The sequence below is a fragment of the Perna viridis genome, chromosome 14, assembly GCF_037379345.1.
Source record: "Perna viridis isolate PV_CMFRI_1.1 ecotype Kerala chromosome 14, ASM3737934v1, whole genome shotgun sequence".
Lineage (NCBI taxonomy): Eukaryota > Metazoa > Mollusca > Bivalvia > Mytilida > Mytilidae > Perna > Perna viridis.
In genome coordinates, this window is record NC_142458.1 from 17,800,105 (window position 1) to 17,822,968 (window position 22,864).

The 22,864-nt window shown below is 31.3% G+C and overlaps 1 protein-coding gene across 2 annotated transcripts in view; it reads right to left on the minus strand.

Moving 5' to 3' along the window:
* Positions 1 to 4,577: 4,577 nt before the first annotated feature.
* The window catches only part of LOC148598462 (WD repeat-containing protein 35-like), a 29,555-nt gene continuing 11,268 nt past the window's right edge, over positions 4,578 to 22,864 (minus strand). The window contains exons 11-33 of one of the 2 annotated variants that reach the window (XM_088560424.1): positions 22,127 to 22,219; positions 21,084 to 21,176; positions 19,891 to 20,087; positions 18,870 to 18,942; positions 18,064 to 18,084; positions 16,809 to 16,862; positions 16,223 to 16,332; positions 15,392 to 15,533; positions 14,871 to 14,939; positions 14,017 to 14,145; positions 13,303 to 13,391; positions 12,729 to 12,846; positions 12,197 to 12,282; positions 11,672 to 11,815; positions 10,619 to 10,751; positions 10,283 to 10,345; positions 9,645 to 9,857; positions 9,086 to 9,229; positions 8,258 to 8,390; positions 7,225 to 7,311; positions 6,717 to 6,846; positions 5,910 to 5,978; positions 4,578 to 5,152 (exon numbers count right to left, since the gene is read on the minus strand). In XM_088560424.1, the coding sequence (XP_088416550.1) occupies positions 4,987 to 5,152; positions 5,910 to 5,978; positions 6,717 to 6,846; positions 7,225 to 7,311; positions 8,258 to 8,390; positions 9,086 to 9,229; positions 9,645 to 9,857; positions 10,283 to 10,345; positions 10,619 to 10,751; positions 11,672 to 11,815; positions 12,197 to 12,282; positions 12,729 to 12,846; positions 13,303 to 13,391; positions 14,017 to 14,145; positions 14,871 to 14,939; positions 15,392 to 15,533; positions 16,223 to 16,332; positions 16,809 to 16,862; positions 18,064 to 18,084; positions 18,870 to 18,942; positions 19,891 to 20,087; positions 21,084 to 21,176; positions 22,127 to 22,219 (2,556 nt within the window). In that variant the 3' untranslated portion in view covers positions 4,578 to 4,986. The remainder of the gene's footprint in view (positions 5,153 to 5,909; positions 5,979 to 6,716; positions 6,847 to 7,224; positions 7,312 to 8,257; positions 8,391 to 9,085; positions 9,230 to 9,644; positions 9,858 to 10,282; positions 10,346 to 10,618; positions 10,752 to 11,671; positions 11,816 to 12,196; positions 12,283 to 12,728; positions 12,847 to 13,302; positions 13,392 to 14,016; positions 14,146 to 14,870; positions 14,940 to 15,391; positions 15,534 to 16,222; positions 16,333 to 16,808; positions 16,863 to 18,063; positions 18,085 to 18,869; positions 18,943 to 19,890; positions 20,088 to 21,083; positions 21,177 to 22,126; positions 22,220 to 22,864) is intronic. The other variant, XM_088560425.1, reaches the window with a different exon arrangement.

Here is a 22,864-nt window from a genome sequence, read left to right on the forward strand (position 1 = left end):
AAATATCGAAATAGGAAGCAAAATCATGCACCGAAAGTGCCAAAGTATGTGAAAGAAGCGACAATATTGTCATAAAAATAAACACAAAAAGTATCTTATGGTAATGTCGTCTTATCTGAATATCCAGGTAAGAGCTTTATCTATATTTGTTCTCAAATGGGGCATCTCTTTCAGAAAATGTTTCCATAAATTTTAGAATTCCTCTTGAAATCACTACCACAAAAGGAGTTGTTTCAGAATTTTCGCGCGCAAATACACGTATATTGAGTCTCTTAAAATTAAATACTTTCGTTGACGATCCTCTTTTCATTCTTTTTTTTAATAACTCTACTTTTCTTTGATTTTGTGTCCATGTAATTTATTCATTCTCAACAATGCTATATAGCATTTTTAGTACAATTAAAGGATTACAGGTTATTTGATGGAAGAAAAAAAAAAAGAAACTTGAAAATGTAATAACTATAATGCATTAACAAATGCAAATGTAATAAATTCATTTTTATTTTTTTTTCTTCAGGGAGAAAACTAGGCTGTAGTGCTACAATAAATTATTTGGATGGGAGAAAACAACCGATATTTGCTTTTTAATCAAAGTACAGAATAAAATTTGAGACCGAAAGCAAAATCTTCCATTTCTAAATTTATTTTTCAGAAATCTCTAATCTGTGTTAAGGTTTTTAAATGATTTTACTGTTTTTATGTTTCTCTCCCAGACCCATGAATTGTTAACAAAAGGCATTTTGATGTTAGAGATGCAGAGTCATTTTACATTGTGACGTCATTAATCATTTAGTTTTGGAATGAAAACACTGGGTAAATAACTGACTTTCACAACGAAAAAACGTCTACAAGTCTATATATTGCTGTCCATTTTTACTGTTTTACCATGTCAAATGTACAAAACATGATAATAATGTGTTATTCTGCATTATATTTTTATATGTGTACCATATGTTTTTTTTCTAAATTTTCAAAATGCGATAGAAATTATTTTAATGACATTAAATACTCTATTTTATCCACTACAGGTACCACATTTAGGCCAAACTGGAAAAGCTGGAATTGGATTTTCCTTCCATCCAACCTATGACATACGGAGTGAAGAAAATAGATACTGAACAATTCTCAAACTCTCGAGTCGATGTCGTGGTACATGAGCTAACAAAAACCTTTCTTTCCATGACAGTAAAAACCTGGGCTGATTCAATAACATTCGACGCTGAAGCTAATTGGATGGCTTGTCCCAAGTTTAAATAAATTCAATTGTTATATATTAAAATATATTTAAATCATTTCAGTTATTTTTTAAAAGTGTTATTGTGACATACTTGTACAACAAAAACATGAATCGAGATTTTATATTTCAAATATCGATCATAAAAATGCACATGAAAATCATAAAAATGATTTTACCAAGAAAAAAAATGGTCTATGTTGAGCACATGTTAAGGTTTTTTTTTTTATTGTTGTAACATTTTCCCCTATGTGCATTCCATTAGCTAACTTTATGTAACGTAAACGAAAAAGTAATATGAATCTAACAGGTACCAACACGAAAGTTCCACATATGAAAACTATATATTGCTCGAATCACATATGATAATTCTTTGCAATTGGTAAACATATGATAAATAAATGATAATTCATATATGATAGTTTACATATGATAGTCAATAAATATAGGGTTTCAATAAAAGGTATTTGGCCAGGTCCTTAAACATAACTTTTCGATTCTTAGATAAAAAGTTGAATTAAAATTCTCTTCAGGATTTTTTCAATGTTACATGGAAGTCTGTATTAAGCAGAACTACTTACTGACAAATATCAAAAACCCGTAAAATCTACTTTCTTTTCTACAGAAATAGGGCTAGCCTTTGTCTGAAAAAAAGTAAATAGATTGAATATATTTCATGGTCTATCTAGGGCCACCGTGCTCCCTTCCACTGACCAACTTTATAGTGATTTTAGGTACCTTTATACTTCCGCTTTACAAATCAATTTATCGCAAAAGTTTATTCTCGGATTCTTTATTCAATACAAGCCTATGTGTTTACCTCACTGGGTGAATGAACCACGACTTTTTGTTACTTCATTGTACGAGCGTCTTCATGGGATAAATATCAAAACATGAATAAACCAAGATAACCAATGTTTAAGTTTTTTTTAAGAAATGGTTCAAGAAAATTGCAGTAATACTAATCTCTTATGAGTTATTTGCAAATTATGTAACCTTACGTATATTCCACCAAAAAATCGCTTTAATTGATATATTTTGATATATGGTGTTATGATTGAGGGGTAAATGTCTGTTAAGAAATATCACCGATGATACTTCTAGAGTTCTTTCGATGCCTCCAAGCTAATTGTTTCAACTGGCCCACGTTTCCAACCTTAAACCAAATAGATACTGTTTCACCTGATCCATATATCCAAACTCAAAACAAAAGCTTACGGCTTCACCTGGTCCATATATCAAAACTAACTCAAAACGAAAGCTTACCGTTTCACCTGGTCCATACATCCAAACTCAGAACAAAAGCTTACTGCTTCACCTGGTCCATATATCCAAACTCAAAACAAAAGCTTACCGTTTCACCTGGTCCATATATCCAAACTCAAAACGAAAGCTTACCGTTTCACATGGTCAATACATCCAAACAGAAAACGGAAGCTTACTCTGGCCAATGGCTTACTTTCTAATGTTTAATCGAACCAAAAAATGTACTTGTCAAAAGCAATTAATTAAACCAGTGTCATGTTCAACGGGGGATAGTGTCATAAAATGTTATCAAAATAAAACTACAGATCTTGATCCTGTGATGCGGAGATCAATCAACAGATGGTGCTGAGAAAGTCTCCGCATACAACATTAATCCTAATCCAGATCTAGCTAATTACCATTCACTATTTACTGACCCATAACACTGGTTCATAAATTTAAACTTAAAAAAAGGCTTACAGTTTCAACTGATCCATACATCCAAACTCAAAACGAAAGCTTACTGCTTCACCTGGTCATAACATTCAAACTCAAAACGAAAGCTTACCGTTTCACCTGGTCCATATATCTAAACTCAAAACAAAAGCTTACCGTTTCACCAGGTCCATATATCCAAATTCAAATCGAAAGCATACCGTTTCACCTGGTCCATATATCCAAACTCAAAGCGATAGCTCACACGCACATAGAAATAGATACGCTAAGATTGGGGCATTGTTTAATCTCATTGATTTTCATATGGGCCTGTGGAACGCCTGTCATCCAAATTAGACAAAGAAAATGTTGACCAGTACATTTAACAATACCAGACTTGGAGTACTTTTACTTAGCATGAATTATTCAGTGAAATATGTATTTTAATTCATCCTTTCTTTCCATACAGCATGCAAAATATCCACAATGAATTTAATTAGTGGATATCATATTGTTGTGCCAGAAGAAGTCATTGCTTTTATATAGATTGCTTTAATAGCAAGTTAGTTTTTTTGATACTTATAGTACTTATGTTTGAATAGATCAATAGATTCAAAACTATTTCCTTATCTGACTTTTCAAATTGAGCCTTAAGATATCATTTGATGTCGACAAGCAGATCAATTGTGTTGGCATTTAATACCAACATTTAATTGAATTATCTTTTTAACACGTCAGTGTAATAGGAGACAGGATTGATCAATCGTCTGAAATTCTTTGTACGAATCATACACATTGTGTTAAAACGCTACACTTCTTTTATTTTTGTTTTTAAGTTGGGGTCTATTTGATGAAAGGTATATTTATTTATATCAGTCTGATCTAAGGAGATAATTCACTTAGAACATCCAATAGTTTATGTTGTATTTCAGCGTCCTTCACAGAGTTATCTCTTTTGATTTTGAATTCCATATAATAAATATCTATTTCGACCAAGCTTTTTATGAAAAAACCAAATGTTAATGTCTGTTTACATTTACATTGTAAAGAAAATGTCAAATATAAAAATATATAAACACAGATATCCAGACCAACTTGTTCAGCCAACATTAAGGAGGTAGACCTAGGATAAGGGACACACAACTCATACAAATCATTAGAACGTTTGTATTCAGCATTTTTCATCAATCTCTTGTAAGCATCAAAGTAACTTGGACTGATTTAATTATGTTCAAATTGACAGCTTGATTGCACTAGTGAAATATATTATGATACAAATATATGGCAAGCCAAAGTGGACAAAAATCAATATTTTGTAATATTAGAAAATGAATTCTTAATACTACAAAATCATTTTTTTAATATTAGAAAAGATTTTTTAATATTAGAAATTCATTTTGTAATATTAAAAATTCATTTTCTAATATTACAAATTCCTGATTTAGTAATATTATAAAATATCACACATTTTGTAATATTACAAATTGAATTTGTAATATTAGAAAATGAATTTGTAATATTAGAAAATCAGTCAACTTTTTTAATATTACAAAATGATTTTCTAATATTAAGGAAATTTGGTGCAGTAGTTTCCATGGAGTTGTGCTTACAAAGGTGCGAAAGAAAAACAGACACTGATAAGGCAAAAACAAAATATAAGACATTATACAATAAATAGAAACATTTTATTACCTAAAACAGATAGCATTACATGGACGGAAAGATTTAATGGAAAGTTACAATTACTGAATACTCAAAACAAATGCCTTTATTCTTAACAAAACATTTATGTCAACTCAAGCACTGAATTCTCAAGAGTCTGCTCCGTTCTTACTGAATGCCTTTCATTCATTTTGTTTTATATTTCATTATAAAGTAAGATCACTTTAAATCACCAGTAAGATCATTTATTGCAGCAAATATTTTCATTTGGTTGAATTAGTATGCAAGAAGTAACTTTCAAAGTCCTTCATGTTTTGTGGTCAACTGTGAAAATAACTGTTTTCAAGTTGACATGTTTCATTAATTAATCACAAATAACATCATTGACAGATTCTAGAACATGAGATTTGTTACACTTGAGTGTGACATAGAGGACAGGTTTGACGGTTTGAGATTTCTGTTTCGTAAGCACGATGTTTACATGCGCTACACATCCAGAATTGGTACTCCATCAGAGGCCTTCCTGTTACAATGCATGTTGGGAACTTGGTATCACAATTTGGACAGACAGTGCACCTAAAATCAGAAATTCAATCAAAAACTGTAAACATACTAATTTTTGCAGTTGACAGAAGACCTCTAAAAATAGTACCCATGAAATTTATTTTTAACACCATATAATGCAAATTATTTTTTTGAAACTGCGAAAATTGATCCCTGCCATTATATTCACTTGACAGAATGCACGAAAATTAATATGCTTACAGTACCTTTTTGTCAATAACAATTATGATAGGCTGAGTTAACAATTCACAAGAATTCAGCCTTGGTTTTATTGGGGTATGTGCTACTTGTGTTACCAGTGTAGTTTTATCCACAAGTTCATAAATTACAGTTGATACTACAAATGTTCTTAAGACCTCACTATGGCATAATTAATTGACATGCAGTGTCAGTTTCCAATATGATAGAACCACATCATTCTTTCACAGATATTCTTCATAAACAAAAGAACAAGTTAATATCCCTTATCAGTCCTAAAGCATATTGATTCAATCGCTTCTTGTTCTTATTTTTCCTATCTACCATTGTGACATTAAAAAAACAATACATGTTGTTCAAAATTATAATCTTGAGATGCTTTAAAGGACAAAATTTATCATTATATTAAAGTATATGATAAGCTATTGAGAGATCTAAAAGATATTCCTACATGTTAGAGAAAAGGTTCATGGGATACAGAATAAATCAAATGTTTTTTTGCAAGATCAGTATGCAGAAAACATATACACTACCAAATGGAGGCTTTTGCATTCATATTGTCTACACTTACCAGTCAGGTATACTTGTAGCACAGCTTGTACATTCTACTTTACTACCTCTATTATCTTTAGGGCTATGTCTGAAAAAATGATAGAAGTATGAGGTACTGGTGTAATCCCCTACAATGAATGGTTATGTGAATAATCATAACTTTTGTTCTTTTGCTATACATGTGACTACAAATTTATCCAGAAATATGGTCCTTAAGGAGGTAGACCTAGGGAAAGGGATATAACTCTTACAAATCACTGGAACATTTGTATTCAGCAATTTACATCAATCTTGTGTAAGCATCAAAAGAACTTGGGACTGATTTCATTCTGATTCAAATGAAAGCTTGATATGCTTTGGTGAAATTGAATATGATACAAACATATAACTGATTTCAAGAGTTTTGTCCCTTACCCTAGGTCTACCTCCTTAACTGAAGAAAAAGACAGATTACCATAGAAAATTCAGGAACCTTTAAGCTGAACCAAATTTTCCAAAACATCTTCATTAATGGTTTGAATTTACTTTCAAACACACCTTTTAGAGAAAACCTCCTAATTATAGTTTAAAGTAGGCATTGAAGATTTTATCTCCCTTTTCAACCCATTTCTATGCTCATTCCATGTTTTCCAAAACCTATCTTACCTCATCATTTCTTTGACTATGGAATGTCAACACATTACAGTATGTCTGCTAGCAAAAACTTTTAAAAATATGCTTTGAAAATCCACTTATGGCAAAAATATAAAAGAAGTCTCTTTTTCTAAACTTTAACCCATATAAATTGTTCACAATAATCTCTCTATGTAATAGTTACAGTACTAACCTGGTAAAAATTTCTAAAGCTAATTCTTCATATTGAGTTCTCTGTTCTGGTGTTAAAGTTTCTAGAGTTTCAAGTTTGATGAAGGCTTTAGAACACATACCGAAAGCTTTATTAGCTGTGGATGCTAGAGCTAAAAAAAATGACAATTTATCCTTTATGTAGGTCATCTTCCACATCTCTTGTACCTGTGCCAAGTCATAATCATCTAGTTTTTTTTTTTCTTGTATCATTATTAATCTTGGTATACCTTAACTTTTTATGTACATTTACACTGTGATGGCCATTTAGTTCAACAAGTATAATTGGTTCCAAGGCCAGTCATAAAAACCCTGGTTGATGGAAATTTCTCACCTACAATTATAACCCTTAAACTGCCTTAGGCTGTTTATTCCCTGTTAGGTAAGGTTGTTGCCTCTTTCAACATTCCCTTTTCCTTTTTTCCCCCTATACATACAAAAAAATATCCTGTGAGAGCTTACAAAGAAACAGTTTTAATTAATTTTCTTACCTAACAATGAGTATGTATCTACAGGATCTATAATGTCTTCATATTCCCTTAAGTACAGTGCTGTCTTCATTGCAGCATCCACATAACCTGTACAATAAAAAGTGTCAGTATTGAAGTGGATTGCTTCTACCAAACATTCAAACCTCTTAATACATGAGGTTGCACACATTGTTGTGCTAGGCATACCCCCACTTGTAGAGGAAGATATCGGACAGCAGCAATATTGCTTACAATGTATGCCCCATTTATGAAGCCACACACTAAATTTAAAATTAACCCATCAATTCAGAGACAAAATAATTGTGACAAGATATGGACAGATAGAATGACGGATGGACAAGGTGATTTCATCATACCACCCACTCATCATATATAAATTTCAATAATTCCAGAAACTAATGTACACAGATTCCAATGATGTGTACATGTGTCTCCTTTACTTTGAAATACAGTCTAGGGCTTTAATTATGGTGGTCCATAGGACCTTTGACAATTTATCAATCCAGGTCCAGGAGTCCAAGATCCCCTTCCACTGACACTTTCTTGAGGACTTACAGTTTTCCTTAGGTAGACCATTGATTTGAAACTTTAGTTCAGTCTCTTTTGAAAGAGAATTTGAATCCCTGAAGTCTCCTAAGCACTTTTGGCTTCAAAAATAGGATATGAGGAGGATTTTGTGTAAAAATCTGAAGATTATAAGGAATTTTTCAAGTAAAAAAGTTATAAATTATTTTTTTCATAGCATGAAAATGACTGCTTTCCTCTCCTGTAAGTAAGGAATTTAAGTCTAAATTGCATATTTTAATGATTACTGAGTACTAGCAAATGTTTGTAGACTTGAAGGACTTACTTAGGCATCCTTGTATCATATGTCATAAATTACTTGCATACAAAATTATACACAAAAATAATTTAAACACTATATTTTTATCTGTGAAATCAAGAGGTATCATGGGTTTTCTGGAAAAAATCAGGATAAACGGAAAACAATTAGGTCTTATGGTATGTCTACATTAAACTACAGCATACACACCTTCATGAAGCTGTCTCTGAGCCAGCAGGTAGAAATGATAAGCCTCTGCTCCTCTCCAAGCATTGTCAATTATACTAGTATCTGTTATGGCAGTTGCATCTTCTTCCAGGAATCCTGCTAAAGCTGAGGCAGCCTAGAAATATCAATTGAATGTTATGACACATGCAATAGTAAAGAGAACTTAACTACCAAAGTGATAAAAGTCAATTGTACGTAAGGGGGAAATGATATGCATGTACCGAAATCACAATATTTTCTGGGACGATAAGCATGATAAGGTTCAAGATACGTTGTGGCTGCTTACAATACTAAAGATACAATCCTATTTCTAAATAAATTGTTTTGTATTAGTGTTATTGCTAAAATTATTTTAGTGACTCAGAGAAAAAAAGTAATATATTGGTTAAATGTTTTATTTCCAAAGGAATGATGGATCAAATCCTAACTATTCATTTCCTCTCATGCATAAGTGGCTTTGTTTTGTAAAACATGGTGGCACCCCTAAAGGACATCTCTTACAATGTATTGTGATAAGTATCATCAAGCATATCAAGATATTTACAAAATCAAAAGTAAATGTACTGCAAGAATAATCAAGGGACCCAAGGTTATAGCGGTAAGCAAAAGAATGTAATCCAAGGACAAAAACCAGAAAACAGACATACACAACAAAGAACAAAAAGTAACTAAAATATACTGCAAAAAGAGAAACATAACTGTAAAATCTTGAAAAGCAAAAGAAAATCATGTCTGGTTCAAGAAACTGACAGCTTCAATCCTATACTACATGTAGTAGTGTATAAATTAAATCAACAGGGATTTACTTACCATTGCACCTTTTTTGTCCTTGACCTTTGCCCTAGAGGTCATCTTCATCTGTTCATGATATTGTTCTACCAATAGTCCTCCCAGCACATACATCTTCTTTATATGGAGTGGTTTTAGTTTTTTCTTTGTCTGTTCATTCGCAACCTGTATGTACAGCAATTATCATAGATTTAATTTGATTTTCTTTCTTTCCATCAGTATAAAGCTGTATGTACACAAAAAAACTTAGATTAACATACAATATTAATTGTAAAAATTAACAAAAAGAATGTACTACTAGTGAAATTTGAACTGTAACAATTCTGTTCATATGAACTAGAAATTTGGAAACAAATGATTCTAAAAATTTGCAATATAAAACCAAAAATATTTTTTTTAATTTAAAAAATGTTGACTGTTTTTTTCTTTTATTGCCATTTATTTAAATCATTCAATATCAAAATGGGAGTTTTATTTATGCAATTACTTAAAATATGAAAACAGAGTATACACTTTAAACAAAACAGTCAGTAAAATTCTTTCTCTCCCATAGTTTACACCTCTTATGTACTACACTCACCTTAAACAATAATTTAGCAGCCTCTAAGTAATGTCCTGCTTTCCTGTACAACTCAATGGCATTAACCACTTTATTTTTCTCCAAGAGATGCTGTGCATATTTAGCCAATAGTGAGTCAATCTCTCGAACATTGTGAGTCTTTGCCAAGTCTATAGCCTGATTCCATTGATTCAGGTGAACACAGCAATCTATCGCCTTCTTCACATGGTTACACTGAAAGAAACAATACACAAAGATAACATTTGAACAATGTCAAATACCCATGCAACAATCTGTCAACTTCTTCACCTTAATTAACTATAAATTATGTGTAAATAATACACAAAGATGACTATACACGGTCTACAAACAAAGCAGAAATGGGCAAAATCTGAAGTAAATATACAGTGAAAAAAGAATCGTAATGGTAAAATCCCATTTTGAAATAGCGGAATTCAGCTAAAAAGTGAAAAAAAATCAAGTCTGAATACAACAATTCATGTTTACAGGTAAATCATGCTGGTTGCATATGCAAAATCCCATCAAGTAAACAAATAATTTTATACCTGCATCAACCTCCTAAAGTATTAAGGTAAAAATTTATCAGCTCAGACAGAGAATGCTAGTTCTTTTTCATGCATAAAACTATAAATTCTCACCCTTATGTAGGCATTAACAGCTTGTTCACACATTCCTACAGTAACAAACATGGCTGCTATTTCCTAAAATTATCAAAATAAAAAGGGATTAAGATTCTATTATACAGACATTTTTGTGTTCTTATATTCTTATCTACTAGTAGAAAGAGAGTAAATTCTATACATGCATGTACAATGAATCAATGAGAAAAACTTTTAATGGTAGATGTGGTAATGCATGAGTAGTTTTTGTGTGTTTGTAATACTATCATATTCGTTAAAACTAATTTCAACTCTATATTTTCTACACAAAAAGCTCAATGGCTTAATACATAGTGACAAATGTCTGCTACTTACAGGTAGAAGTTTGTGATTTTCTGGCAGTGCCATGACCATTTTCTCTAGACCTTGATAATCTTCTAACATGTAGTAACATTCAGATAGCCGCTCCTGGTTTCTACCCTGTACATAGTATGTAACTCCTTGTTGCCTAAAAAAATAATTAAAATTATCGTTACTTGAACAGAAGGCTGCATGCACACCCCAAGCAGTGTTTTGGGATTTTTCCTAATTTTAGATTTACACAGGAAAAGTCTAAATGAAGATCAACTTTTCCACTTTAAGTTTTGTTTTCCGAACTTAAATTATTTTAAAAAAATTGAGTTTTCTACTTGCCAAAGGGAAAGTAGGCCATAATGAACACTTTCCCGCACCAAAATTGCACTTGCCCTGCATGATGGGAACGTGGAATCTTAAAACACTACCCCAATTAAAAACTAGACCATGATATCCTTTATTCCTATCCCAGTAATCATATGGTTAAAATATGAATGTTGACGTCACTGATGTCTTAAATCAAATCGCACAATATGGCATGCCACTATAAAGCTTCTGTCAGAGTAAAGTATCCAGTGACTGCCATAAGTACTTGCAGAGAAAACTGTAACGATGAAGTAATGGACTGACAAAAGGATACCATGATCACGATGTGTCTCCCTAATGAAGAGGGGTATAATCAGCAATGAATAAACTTCTTATAAAACATGTAAGGGTAGACAAGAACAGGACACAATACTAAATCCATATAACAAATATAAAGCTTAGAAATCTGTAACTAAAGTGTGAACAGACAGACAGACACTTAATGGAATTGTAGTATAGAGCTAGGATATAAATATATAACTAGACCACACTGAAACAACCAAATCTTTACCATTACACTGTAAATCAAACTTTATCTGAATCAATTAGCTCACATGACAAAAAATTATCAGGGATGATTTCTACCATCTAGCATGACACATTAAACAAAGATATAAACAAAGTAAAGAAAAGACATAATAATGAAATAAACATCAAGAAAAAAAGACTACATTGAAAAATCTAATTAGCTATGAACATTTTTTTTACCATTTTTGTCTATCAGCATAGTAATCTCCAATAGCATTCCATGCCTCTTCCAACTGTACATCATCTCCCCCAGCTCCTGTCTTCAGTAACTGGACCACACGGAACCAGTCTCCTAATTTCTTCCTCAAGCTTACAGCGAGATCTCTACAACATGATAATCAACATTTATCTCAGAGGCTTATGAAAGTTTGCAACAATTATTGTAATATGATTTTAGGCCTTGCTAATGAGTGACACAGCTATTTCTATTGTATTTTGGAGGAGTATAATATCCAAGTCTACAAATTAAGATTTTGGACTAGACAAGTATCTGTCAGCTTAAGTCCATTAAGTTAGTAACAAAATTTATTCAAGATTAAATACAACCAAACTATACTTTCTCATCATATTAAGTCCACCATTTCAAACCTGGCTTGGGTATGATTTTGTTTTGATAGTTACCAAATAGGTTCCTTTTTCAGAAAAAAATGTTCAGTTTTTTAAATGATATTTCTTAAAGTAACTGTAAAGTCCATCGAAGGATACCTCCTGTCCATATCAAGATATTTCCTCTCAGCCTCCTCAAATCTTCTGAAATAAGCTGCAACCTCAGCTTGCTTCATATCTTCTCTCTGCAAAGAGCACACTTAACTTTTACTTTTTCTTCAAACTGTGTATAGCTTTGCAAAGCTACATGTATTTTATAATGAATTAAATTAATACATGTATTGAGAATTCAGAACACTAAAATACATGTCCACTTACTCAAATAATCTACATTGTATGGAAATTTGTTTCAAATGGACAACTCAATTTTTAAAAAGTTCAATGCTTTGTAATAATTTTTCCAAGAAGAATATTATCAAGAACAAAAGCTACTGATATACATGTACATCAAGTATTGTTATATAGAGAGACAGATTTATTAGATCAAGTAAGTACTAGGAACATGCTGACATTTTACCCATGCATCATAGTAATATGTACAATCTAACTAAAACCCTTTCTTAAAACTAAGAAAATCTATTGAGTTATATATGCAGTGTCCAACAAATAGAAAATTTGGATGTGTATTTACCTGTAAGTTACCAAGTCTCTTCACAAACTCTATGCCCTGATAGTCTTTACACCTTACAAAGGCCTGCTCAGCAACCTTCAGATTCAGTTGCTCAAGGGCTGATTCAGCTAATAGTCTCCTGTAATAATAAAAAAAGAAATTTGTTTAGAAATACTTGATGAAAAGTACAAAAACTGAGATATAATTTTTTATCCATCTTACAAATTTCATGTTTCAAAGTCTGAGATATTATTGGAGGTATCTGAACTAAAATATAGCAAGCGTTTTTGTGTGTCCACTGACGTCATAAATTAGGAAAATCAAAATCTTTAGATTATTCCCAGCTATACAATGTTAATTCTATTTCAAGGAAAATGGATTTTTCAAAGCTATGTAATAATACGAGCATACTGTAATTTTCTACACATCTGAAAAAAAAACTTTTTTCTATAAAGCACATCTTTGGCAGAAGTCAAAGACATAATTTTACTAAGCCAACTGGAAGTAGATATACCTTTAAAAAAATTAATTGCAATTCAAGCCTGGATTTAAAAAATCAAGAGAAAAAAATCACGCCTCCGTAAAAAGCACTGACCATAATCTAGGATGTGGGTTGTCTTCAATGAACTGTTGGGCATCAGCTATACCAACTTTCTCCAATAGATCTCTGGTATCTCGTAGCGACTACAATGTACAGGTAATAATCATTTACATGCAAAACTTATTTTGAGAACAATACAATAATAAGTGTTAACACTACATGTATACAGAATAATGGCAGTATTGAAATCTAGACAGAAATTATTACAGTGAGTCTTGGCCTTATTCTGTTTATGAGGTTATATAAAGTTGTCATTGGAAATGCCAATATTTTTTTCAGTATCAGGGCAGTAGCTACAGATTAGAAATGATCAGTCCGAAGGAACATTGTAAAAATTGATGAAGTTACTGATACAACTGACCAAATGAAACTTTTCCAAAGTATCTTTTAATACCTAAAAAATTTAATGCTATTTTATGCTTTCAAAATTCAGATACACATACGAGTATTCCTCACACATTCATTACAGAGTAGAATTAATAACATTCATTATAGATTAGAATTATAAGAGTAATCATGGGAACCAAGGGTATAGCTGTAATCAAAACAATGTAATCCAGTAATCTCAGTCATGTCAATTCAAGTCTCATAATTTCCTATGATACTATTAAGAGACTAGTACATTACTTCAATAACCACAAGTATGAAATATCATAGATTAATTGCAATCACTTTTTTTCTCTAGGAATTATTCCCACGTATCTTTACCTTGATTTCCATCTCAGCCATACTCTCTTTAGTGGGATTTTCAGGGTCTTTCATGATCTCATCCAGTAGTACAGATTTAATTTGTAAATCATTGAAGTTACAGATGTATCCACTACTTAGGATTGGTTCCTGGATATAACCAAAGATTGTATTTATTATGGCCAGTCACACATTTAAACAATTGAAAAACTTATTGTAAGAAGCCATTGGTTAACGAGGATGTAATATTTACATAACGAGGAGGTAAGAGTTACGTATCTGTTTGTTTCATTTTTAATTCCTATAAATGTATTAATTTTCACTGTTGCTAATCTATCACAGATTCTGTCAATAAAACTCATTCTATGGTATCAATTTTTTTGTGGTTTCAAAAAATTATTAGCATTGTATAGTCCTAAACTCAATTTGGTGGGTTCTAATTTTTTTAGCTGTTCAGTGAAAAAAGCAAAAATAAGTGCAATGCGAAATTCAATATGTTTACAGCATACAAAGATGACACACCATCAACATCTTTAAAAAAAAAGCAGTTCATGCACAAAAATCACACAAAAATGATATCAAGGGATAACATTGTACTTGCATATTTGAATTATAATTACACAATTTCTGGTTGCTCATGTTCTAATGACCTGGAGTATCTAGTTAAAGCCTTCTCCAAGTTTTAATTCAATGGTCAACTTTAAGAAAATAACAGAAGTCATTAAGTGTCAATTACATGAAAAAGGAGTGGAGGTTCAGGACATACGTACAATAAACTTCAATAATCCTTAGTAATAGATCAAGAGCTTTGTACACCAGACCCACACATAATTGAACCATTGACTATTTGCCATAATGATTATCAAACTACTAACCTCAGGATCAAGGTTTCTAAAGATATACATTCTGGTCTTCTCCATCATAGCAAACAACTCTGGATTATCCTAAAAAGTATTTTTTTTTCCTTTTAACGCTGGAATATTGGAAATATTCTAAAGCATATCATGAAATCATAAAAGCTGAGTGTATATCCACCCTCATAATCATAATAACTATATCTCTCCTGCAGAACAGGATAGACTGTCATATTGTGATTGGGAAAAAAACATGTTTTAAATTAGACATTAACAAATTGAATTAGTGTCCATGGCTGGAGGCAAAAGTTGAGAATGAGCATTTTCAGCATTTTTTTTTCAAATTCAATTCAAGAAACATTACTTCTTATAAAATTAATTTACTATAAACAATTTTTATTGTCTGTCTCTTAGTACAAAACAGTCGAAGACTTGACTACCCAAGCCCTGAATGGTCCTAGATAGACATCTAACACATGTAATGTAAAATTCCAGTACTGCTAAAAAATATTTTTTTACAGTTTTACAACATAAAACGTTACCTCAGCCCATCTCATATCCCAGACATCTTTACGTTCAAATTTAAGATGTTCCCCTACAACTTCTTTGCCATCAGTGTCAGTAATCCTAGTGTCAATGTCAAAAAATGTCAGTACTCCACTAATGTCAATGATGGAAAGTCGACTGAAAAAGAACAAAATCTGAATGTCTTTTACTTTACTCTACAAAATATAATATTAAATTACAAAACAAAACAAATATATTAGATGTTTGATAAAACTGAATAAATAATTAGAACATTTACAAAATGTGAAAGCATGATCGTTAGCCAAATCTTCGTTCTACAATTGGACTATAGTAAATTTATACTAAACTATAATTTTCATGAAAACAGTAGTAAACCACCATTTTTCAAGTAAATGCAGACCATTGTCGATTCTTCTTAGAGAAGTTGAATTAAGTGACAGTTAATGTTGACAATAATTAGCACCTACTAACCAAGAATTTGAATTAAATGAGAAATGATTTAAAAACCTACTCACCTAGAAGTTTAATTAAGCAAGAGTAACAGATGTATATAGATCATGACCTACTCACCTAGAGGTTGAATTGAGTGAAAGTTAATGATGTATATAGTTCAAGACCTACTCACCATGAAGTTTAATTCAGCAAGAGTTGATGATGTATCTAGTTCAAGACCTACTCATCTAGAAATTTAATTCAGCAAGAGTTGATGTTGTCTACAGTTCAAGGCCTACTCACCTAGAAGTTGAATTGAGCGAGAGTTGATGTGGTCTACAGTTCAAGGCCTACTCACCTAGAAGTTGAATTAAGCAAGAGTTGATGTTGTCTACAGTTCAAGACCTACTCACCTAGAAGTTGAATTGAGCGAGAGTTGATGTGGTCTACAGTTCAAGGCATATTTATGGGTCAGTGACAACATAGGCATGGAATATCTATTCATTGTTCCTGATTCTCTCCCCTGTCCAATACATGAAAAGTTTTATACAAACAGTCAATCATATTCAGGAATGAAAAAATATTTATTGATCTAGTAAAGAAGTTTGTCTCTTAAAAAACTGTTTGATTGGATAAGGTAGATTAGTGAACACAATTTAGTTCAATAACTACTGCAAGACTAATGTAGATTGATGTAGGGAGAATACATTGGGTAGTCTTTTTTTATTCAGCATAGGCATGGCTGTTTGGTTACAATTCCAAAAAGTTGATGTTGATAAGCATAGAAAGTGATACAGAGAAGACATATTTCAAAAGTTTCAGATTCACAAAATATTTTCTTTTCACACAGAAAACAACACATGAAAATTTGAAAAGTTATTATGTACTAGCTGAGATGGACTAGAATCATAAATGCATTATGAATTACTCTTGCTTCAAATACATATTGTAATCTTTTCTTTGGCTAAAAATCATTCTTCACAAGTGACAATGACTTACCACAATCAGAGCTTTATCCGAGGAACAGATGCAGCAAATAGGATCTTCAGTGTTCTGAAAAAATAAAAAAAAAACTTCAGCTACTCATAACCTTTATATAAATGCATTTATCTAATCTCCATCTAAAATATCTAGATTTTCTTCATATTAACAAATCAAGTTTGTGCTCTATCTACAAAACATAAACTATTATTATAATAATAATAATAATAATAATAAACTATTATTATTAGGTTTAATTGTATGGGTAAAAGAAACATGTATGAAACAGTTCATTTAAATGCATGTACATATATTAACTATTGAAATATAAATATGAGGTTTTTGTGTATCAAAACAAGATTGTTTTTTTTTTATTGTTTGTACTCACTTTTTCCCCCTTTTTTTTGATGACTTTGCTTATCTGACTTACTAAGTCTGACTGAATGGCAAGCAAATTATCATTTCATTGACATTTCTAACATAGATGACAAAAACACTTAAATACATGCCTATGTAATAATAAAAATGGTTTTAATACATGTAAATTAGGTTGTAGGTGGAATGACAGATATAATCAAAGACCGACAAGGTAATTCCATTAAACCATTCATCCCTTGAGTGGGGAGGGAGGGGGTATAAAAACACTGAAATAACATATTGATGAGTGATTGTTTCTGGTATGACAATGCAAATACAGGCATGAAATGCATTTCTACCCATTTAAAAAAAAAAGATTTCTCAATCAGCCTGTATCTATGCTATGCTATGGTTTGCAAAGGAATTGTTTTGAAAATGTATCAAATGCATTTTAGCCAAAGAAATTCCCTTTTCTTAAAGAATATCTGTTATCATTAGACACACCTGATTCATATAATTACATGGGCATGTACTTATCAAATAAGATGGAAAGATCATGCTGAAATTTTACATGCAGACATGCAACATCATTTATATAAGGCCAAAAAACATAATAGTCTTGTTTTCTGCTACCAGCAGGAAAAAAATAGGGTAACTAGCTAGGTAGTGAAATTATTTATTTTTAAAAACAAATAGGGAAATAATCTAGACTTTAACAGTGCTTGAGCCAAAATGGCCATAACATGTTTAGGGTAGGCACAAAAAACTAGAGTAGGTAAAGTAACAGGAAACAGACATTATCTTTAGCCTTAGTAGAATAGTGAATACATTTTGAAATGTCTCCTCTGCTTGGAAACAATCTGATCACAACAAATCAATTTAGAAATTAACAACACAAAAAGTGTTAATATTTTACCTGGAAAGTTTCTTTTAAAATCTAATCATAATGATAAAATATAAAAAAATTATTAAACTAAAAACTAAAATTAGAAAAAAAACTGTAAGCAATACACCTCTCCCCTAAGTTTGATAACATGCACCTTTTGACCTCCAAATTGATATGGATCAAAATTTTAAATAAGATGTGCACAATAGGAATATGCAATTAAAATTCTGTGAATGTAACATTTATTTCCATTCAGTAGTATAATAGAAGTAGTGTATATGAGATAGATACCCCTCTGTGTAATGGGAGGAAGTATTGGACACCCCCATCACCATATATCAACCACTTTGTAAGTGGGGGTATACTAATCTTGTACATGTGTTTTTGCTATAGTATAAATCTAAGTTATTTTAAACAAATAAATTTCCTCTAAAAACTTAGGGAGGTAGACCTAGGGTAAGGGGCACAACTCTTAAAAATCATTGGAACGTTTGTATTTAGCATTTTACATCAATCTTATGTAAGCATCTAATTAACTTGGATTCATTTTATTCTGCTTCAAACAAAAGCTTGAGAGGCTTTGGTGGAATTGAGCATGATGCAATCATATCACTGATTTCATGAGTTATATCCCTTACCATAGGTCTACCTCCTTAACTAAAAAAATTAAATAAAATGTGAATGCAACAGAATAAAAGCATAACATTGACTAATAATTCAAAAATGCATTTGTAAACTTATTTTCATCTCTAGTTTTTGCATACTACAATACATAGAAGGCAAAAAAAATCCAGCTAACAGTGTAGAATTAGGGTTCTTTAAGATCATATCCATACCTGGAATGCCTTGGAAAAATCAACTTCATCCTGGGCTGCTCCTCCAGATGGTTGTTCATCTATATGATGTAACCTAAAATGTAGATATGACTAACTAGAAGGCATGACCATAAGCACTTGGAGGTGGTTGCGTTTGTAATTTATTGATTTTAATGATAATAATTTCTTGGCAGGTTTTTTTATATTTTTTTGGAAGTGGTATCTTCTTAGAGTTCTAATAAACTATCAAAAGATCAGATAAGTTTTACTTCAGTTTTCATAAATTGACAAGTTAACAGACAGACAGACAATGACAACATGGTAATATCAATATACGATCTTTCAGGGTAGTATAAAAACCTAGCTGCTAAACGTAGCTCTATTTTTTTGTATTTTCTTAACGTTAGAAAAAAAAAGATCAAGAGCTACGATTTCGCAGCTATATAAAAACCATACTAATAAACAGAAATGAAAATAAAAATAAATATGATAGAGTATTAACTTAGCCTATTTATAAAAATGATTCTAGATTTGTAAAATAATGGATTTTATCATATATTAAGTCATCCAGCTTCAAGGCTGTTCAAGGGAATACTACAACTAAGACTTTCTTACACTTCTTTTGCACCAGAGTTGGGTTTATAAAAAACTGTTGTGGTAAAATATAAAGTCAATTTAGTTTCAAGTTATTTATTGTATTTTGTCAGTTGAGAAGGTTTATCTTCAAAATCTTGTGGTCATTCTTAAAAAAATGTTGGTTTGCTGTTTATTGACTTACAATTTTCGTTGTGAGTAGGTAAGTAGGTGATTTTTTTTCTTCTGAAAAAATGCCAAAAAGTAAAGCCAATGCACTAAAAATAGAATTTAAAAAATTGGTTTTGGAAAGAATAAAAAAAATTGAGTAGGTCAATGAACAGCACACAAACAATTTTTTAAGGTCGGCCTTTTGACAATATCAACTGCTCCCAATAAAATTTCTCTGACAGATAGAAATAATAAATAATAATGGCAGATTTGAGATAATTGTTTCCTCATGTTATACCTCTCTGTACCAGTCCTCCTTCTCCCTGCAACCTCTAAAGTTGACAATTTCTTAGGATTTTTAAACTGCCATGTATAGAAAGCTTCCTTAGAGGCTGTGACAATGTGAGTTTTAGTCATTGTCAGATACACTGGGTCTATCTCTACATATTTAGAATCAAGAGGAGTTCCAATTGAGTTACACAGGACCAACACAAACTGAAACCATAATGAGAAAAGTATTTAATCAACATGATCAAAGAGATCAAAATACATGTAGGATATTGCAACATCTTTCACCACTTTAAAACACACAGAAATTTAAGTTAAGGAACAAATTGAAAACCTATAGTTTTATGCCTACAAAACACATTCAAATATATTTTCGCGGAGTTTCCCAAATTCATACAAAAATCATCTGATTATACATGTCATTCATAAAATCATATTTACAACATTAGTTTACCTTAAAGATTTAATATACACAATTTACAAGTCATTTCTTTAGTCCTAAAAATTTTTTTTTTTCGGAAGTTTCACATAAAGACCATATTCAGGTGAAATACTGAATATATTTTTTTGTATTACATGTCAAAATCTGTATCATATGCTGTATCAACCCAAGAATCCTATATCACCCCAATATAGGGTGATATAGGTCGAGGGTTGATACACCATGTGATGCAGATTTTAACATGTTGTGTTCATTATATCACATATTTTAACTATACTTCAAGTATAGTCTGTGAAGGGGTTTGTGCAATATAGGTCTAGGGTTGTGATATAGGGTATGTGATATAGGTCTAGGGGTGTGAAAATAGGGTATGCGTTATAGGTCTAGGGATTTGATATAGGGTATGCGATATAGCTCTAGGAGTGTGATATAGGGTATGCAATATAGGTCTCGCGGTGTGATATAGGGTAGATGATATAGGGTTTAAACCAAGTTATAATGCATATACAAAAAAAGTTATATTGTAATCTAAACATATGATATAAACATTTATTTGTATGTTGCACTTTTTCCTGTGTAGTAGTAGAAATATATATCCACCAATATTACATGTGTATCATATTTCATGATAAACCATAAAATGTATATGCATGTATGGTTTGGGATCAGGCAGAATAAATAAAAGAGATGGAAAAGCTGATATTTTTCTTTTGTTTAAAGTGATCTAAGAATTTGATTTAAAAAATGCAATGCTCAACTACCTGATTAGTTGTGTCATCGGCTTTTGTTGCTAAGCAACAATAATCTCCACATGCAGTAATGGCAATCAAATTCCTCACATACTTCACATATTTCTGAAAATAAACACGAAAATTATTTTTATATAATTTAATTTCAGACGTAATACGCTTTCTGATTAAATAAAAAATTTTGTCCATCAGCTCATAGACAACATTTTGTCATGTGACTGTGACATCATCAACCCTTTTTGCTGTTTAACTTGTTAAATTTTGATACTAAAATTAAAGTATAAGGAATGAGTGTTATATTTTGTCTATCTATTTGAAATAACATCAATGCCTGTGGTACACACTTACAATAACCTTCTACACAGATTCTTTAGTGTGTACCACCTGATTCCTCATAGATTAAAGAAATATAAGTCATTCCTTAAAGACAATGAAGCATTAAGAAACTTGTGACTTGAACATTTTTTGACATTTTGATAAATACTTTGTATATTCTGAGCAGTAAAACTACTTTTCTTTAACCCATGGGATCTTGAATAAAAAGGTGCACTTTAAATTAAGAGCAAATAAGAGTAAGTCAAACCTGTCTTATGTGGCCTTCTAAAGGTTAGCAAAGCCGTGGTAAGATAAAACAGGTGGTCTTTATATACAGGTTAGACTTATACAGAAAGCACTATATAGGCATATTATAATTATAGTCTTTTAAGACAGGTCAATAAAATCATTGCTGAGTACATGTGGTTTGACTGTATTTTGAAAGTTTTAAGGTGGTTCAAGCAATGAAATGGGGAAACAACGTATCCTGATTACCATGAAAGTATAATTGTTTATGGAGTACAAACTTTCATGGTTTTCGTGGGTTTGGTAAATCATGAAATATGGTTCCCAACAAAAAGAAAATTTCCCACTCATTTTAATGACAGAGTTTTTAAATCCATGAAATCAAGAATCCACAAACTCATGATTTTTTCTTTTAACAACGAAAATTGGAACCCACGAATAAAAGTACTTTCAATGTAAATGAAGAAAAGACTGATAGTTTCTATAGTACCTACCTCTCCATTCTTAGTGTCCCAAAATATGACACAATGCTCTACCCTGTCAGGTTTGGTAAAGGAATACACCACAGTATTAGAACAATACCCCCACTGAAAAAAAAAAACAAAGTTCTTTGTAACTTTATTTTAAACCTGATCTTACGAGATCAACAAACAAAGCAGAAGTAAATAACAGTAAAAAAAGAACAGTAATGGCAAATACTGGATTTGAAAAAGAATTCCACTTCAAAGAAGAAAAAAATCAAGTCTATTAATTTTAAATATACATAAAAGTCTGTGTCTTGAAATATATGATTCTCTATATTAAATAAAAAGCAGGTATTAATAATCAAAATAAAATCTGTTAGGAACTACTAAAGTTTGGTTCTCTACCAATTAAATCTGTTGGGAACTACTAAACTTTGGTTCTCCACCAATAAAATCTGTTGGGAACTACTAAACTTTGGTTCTCCACCAATAAAATCTGTTGGGAACTACTAAAGTTTGGTTCTCCACCAATTAAATCTGTTGGGAACTACTAAAGTTTGGTTCTCCACCAATAAAATCTGTTGGGAACTACTAAAGTTTGGTTCTCCACCAATAAAATCTGTTGGGAACTACTAAAGTTTGGTTCTCCTCCAATAAAATCTTCCATATTAATAATCAGATCATGACATTTTTTTCTGCACTTTTATAGAACACCTTGTAGTCTGGTCTGATATTGACAAAGTTTATGAAGCTTTTTTGTTCTCTACC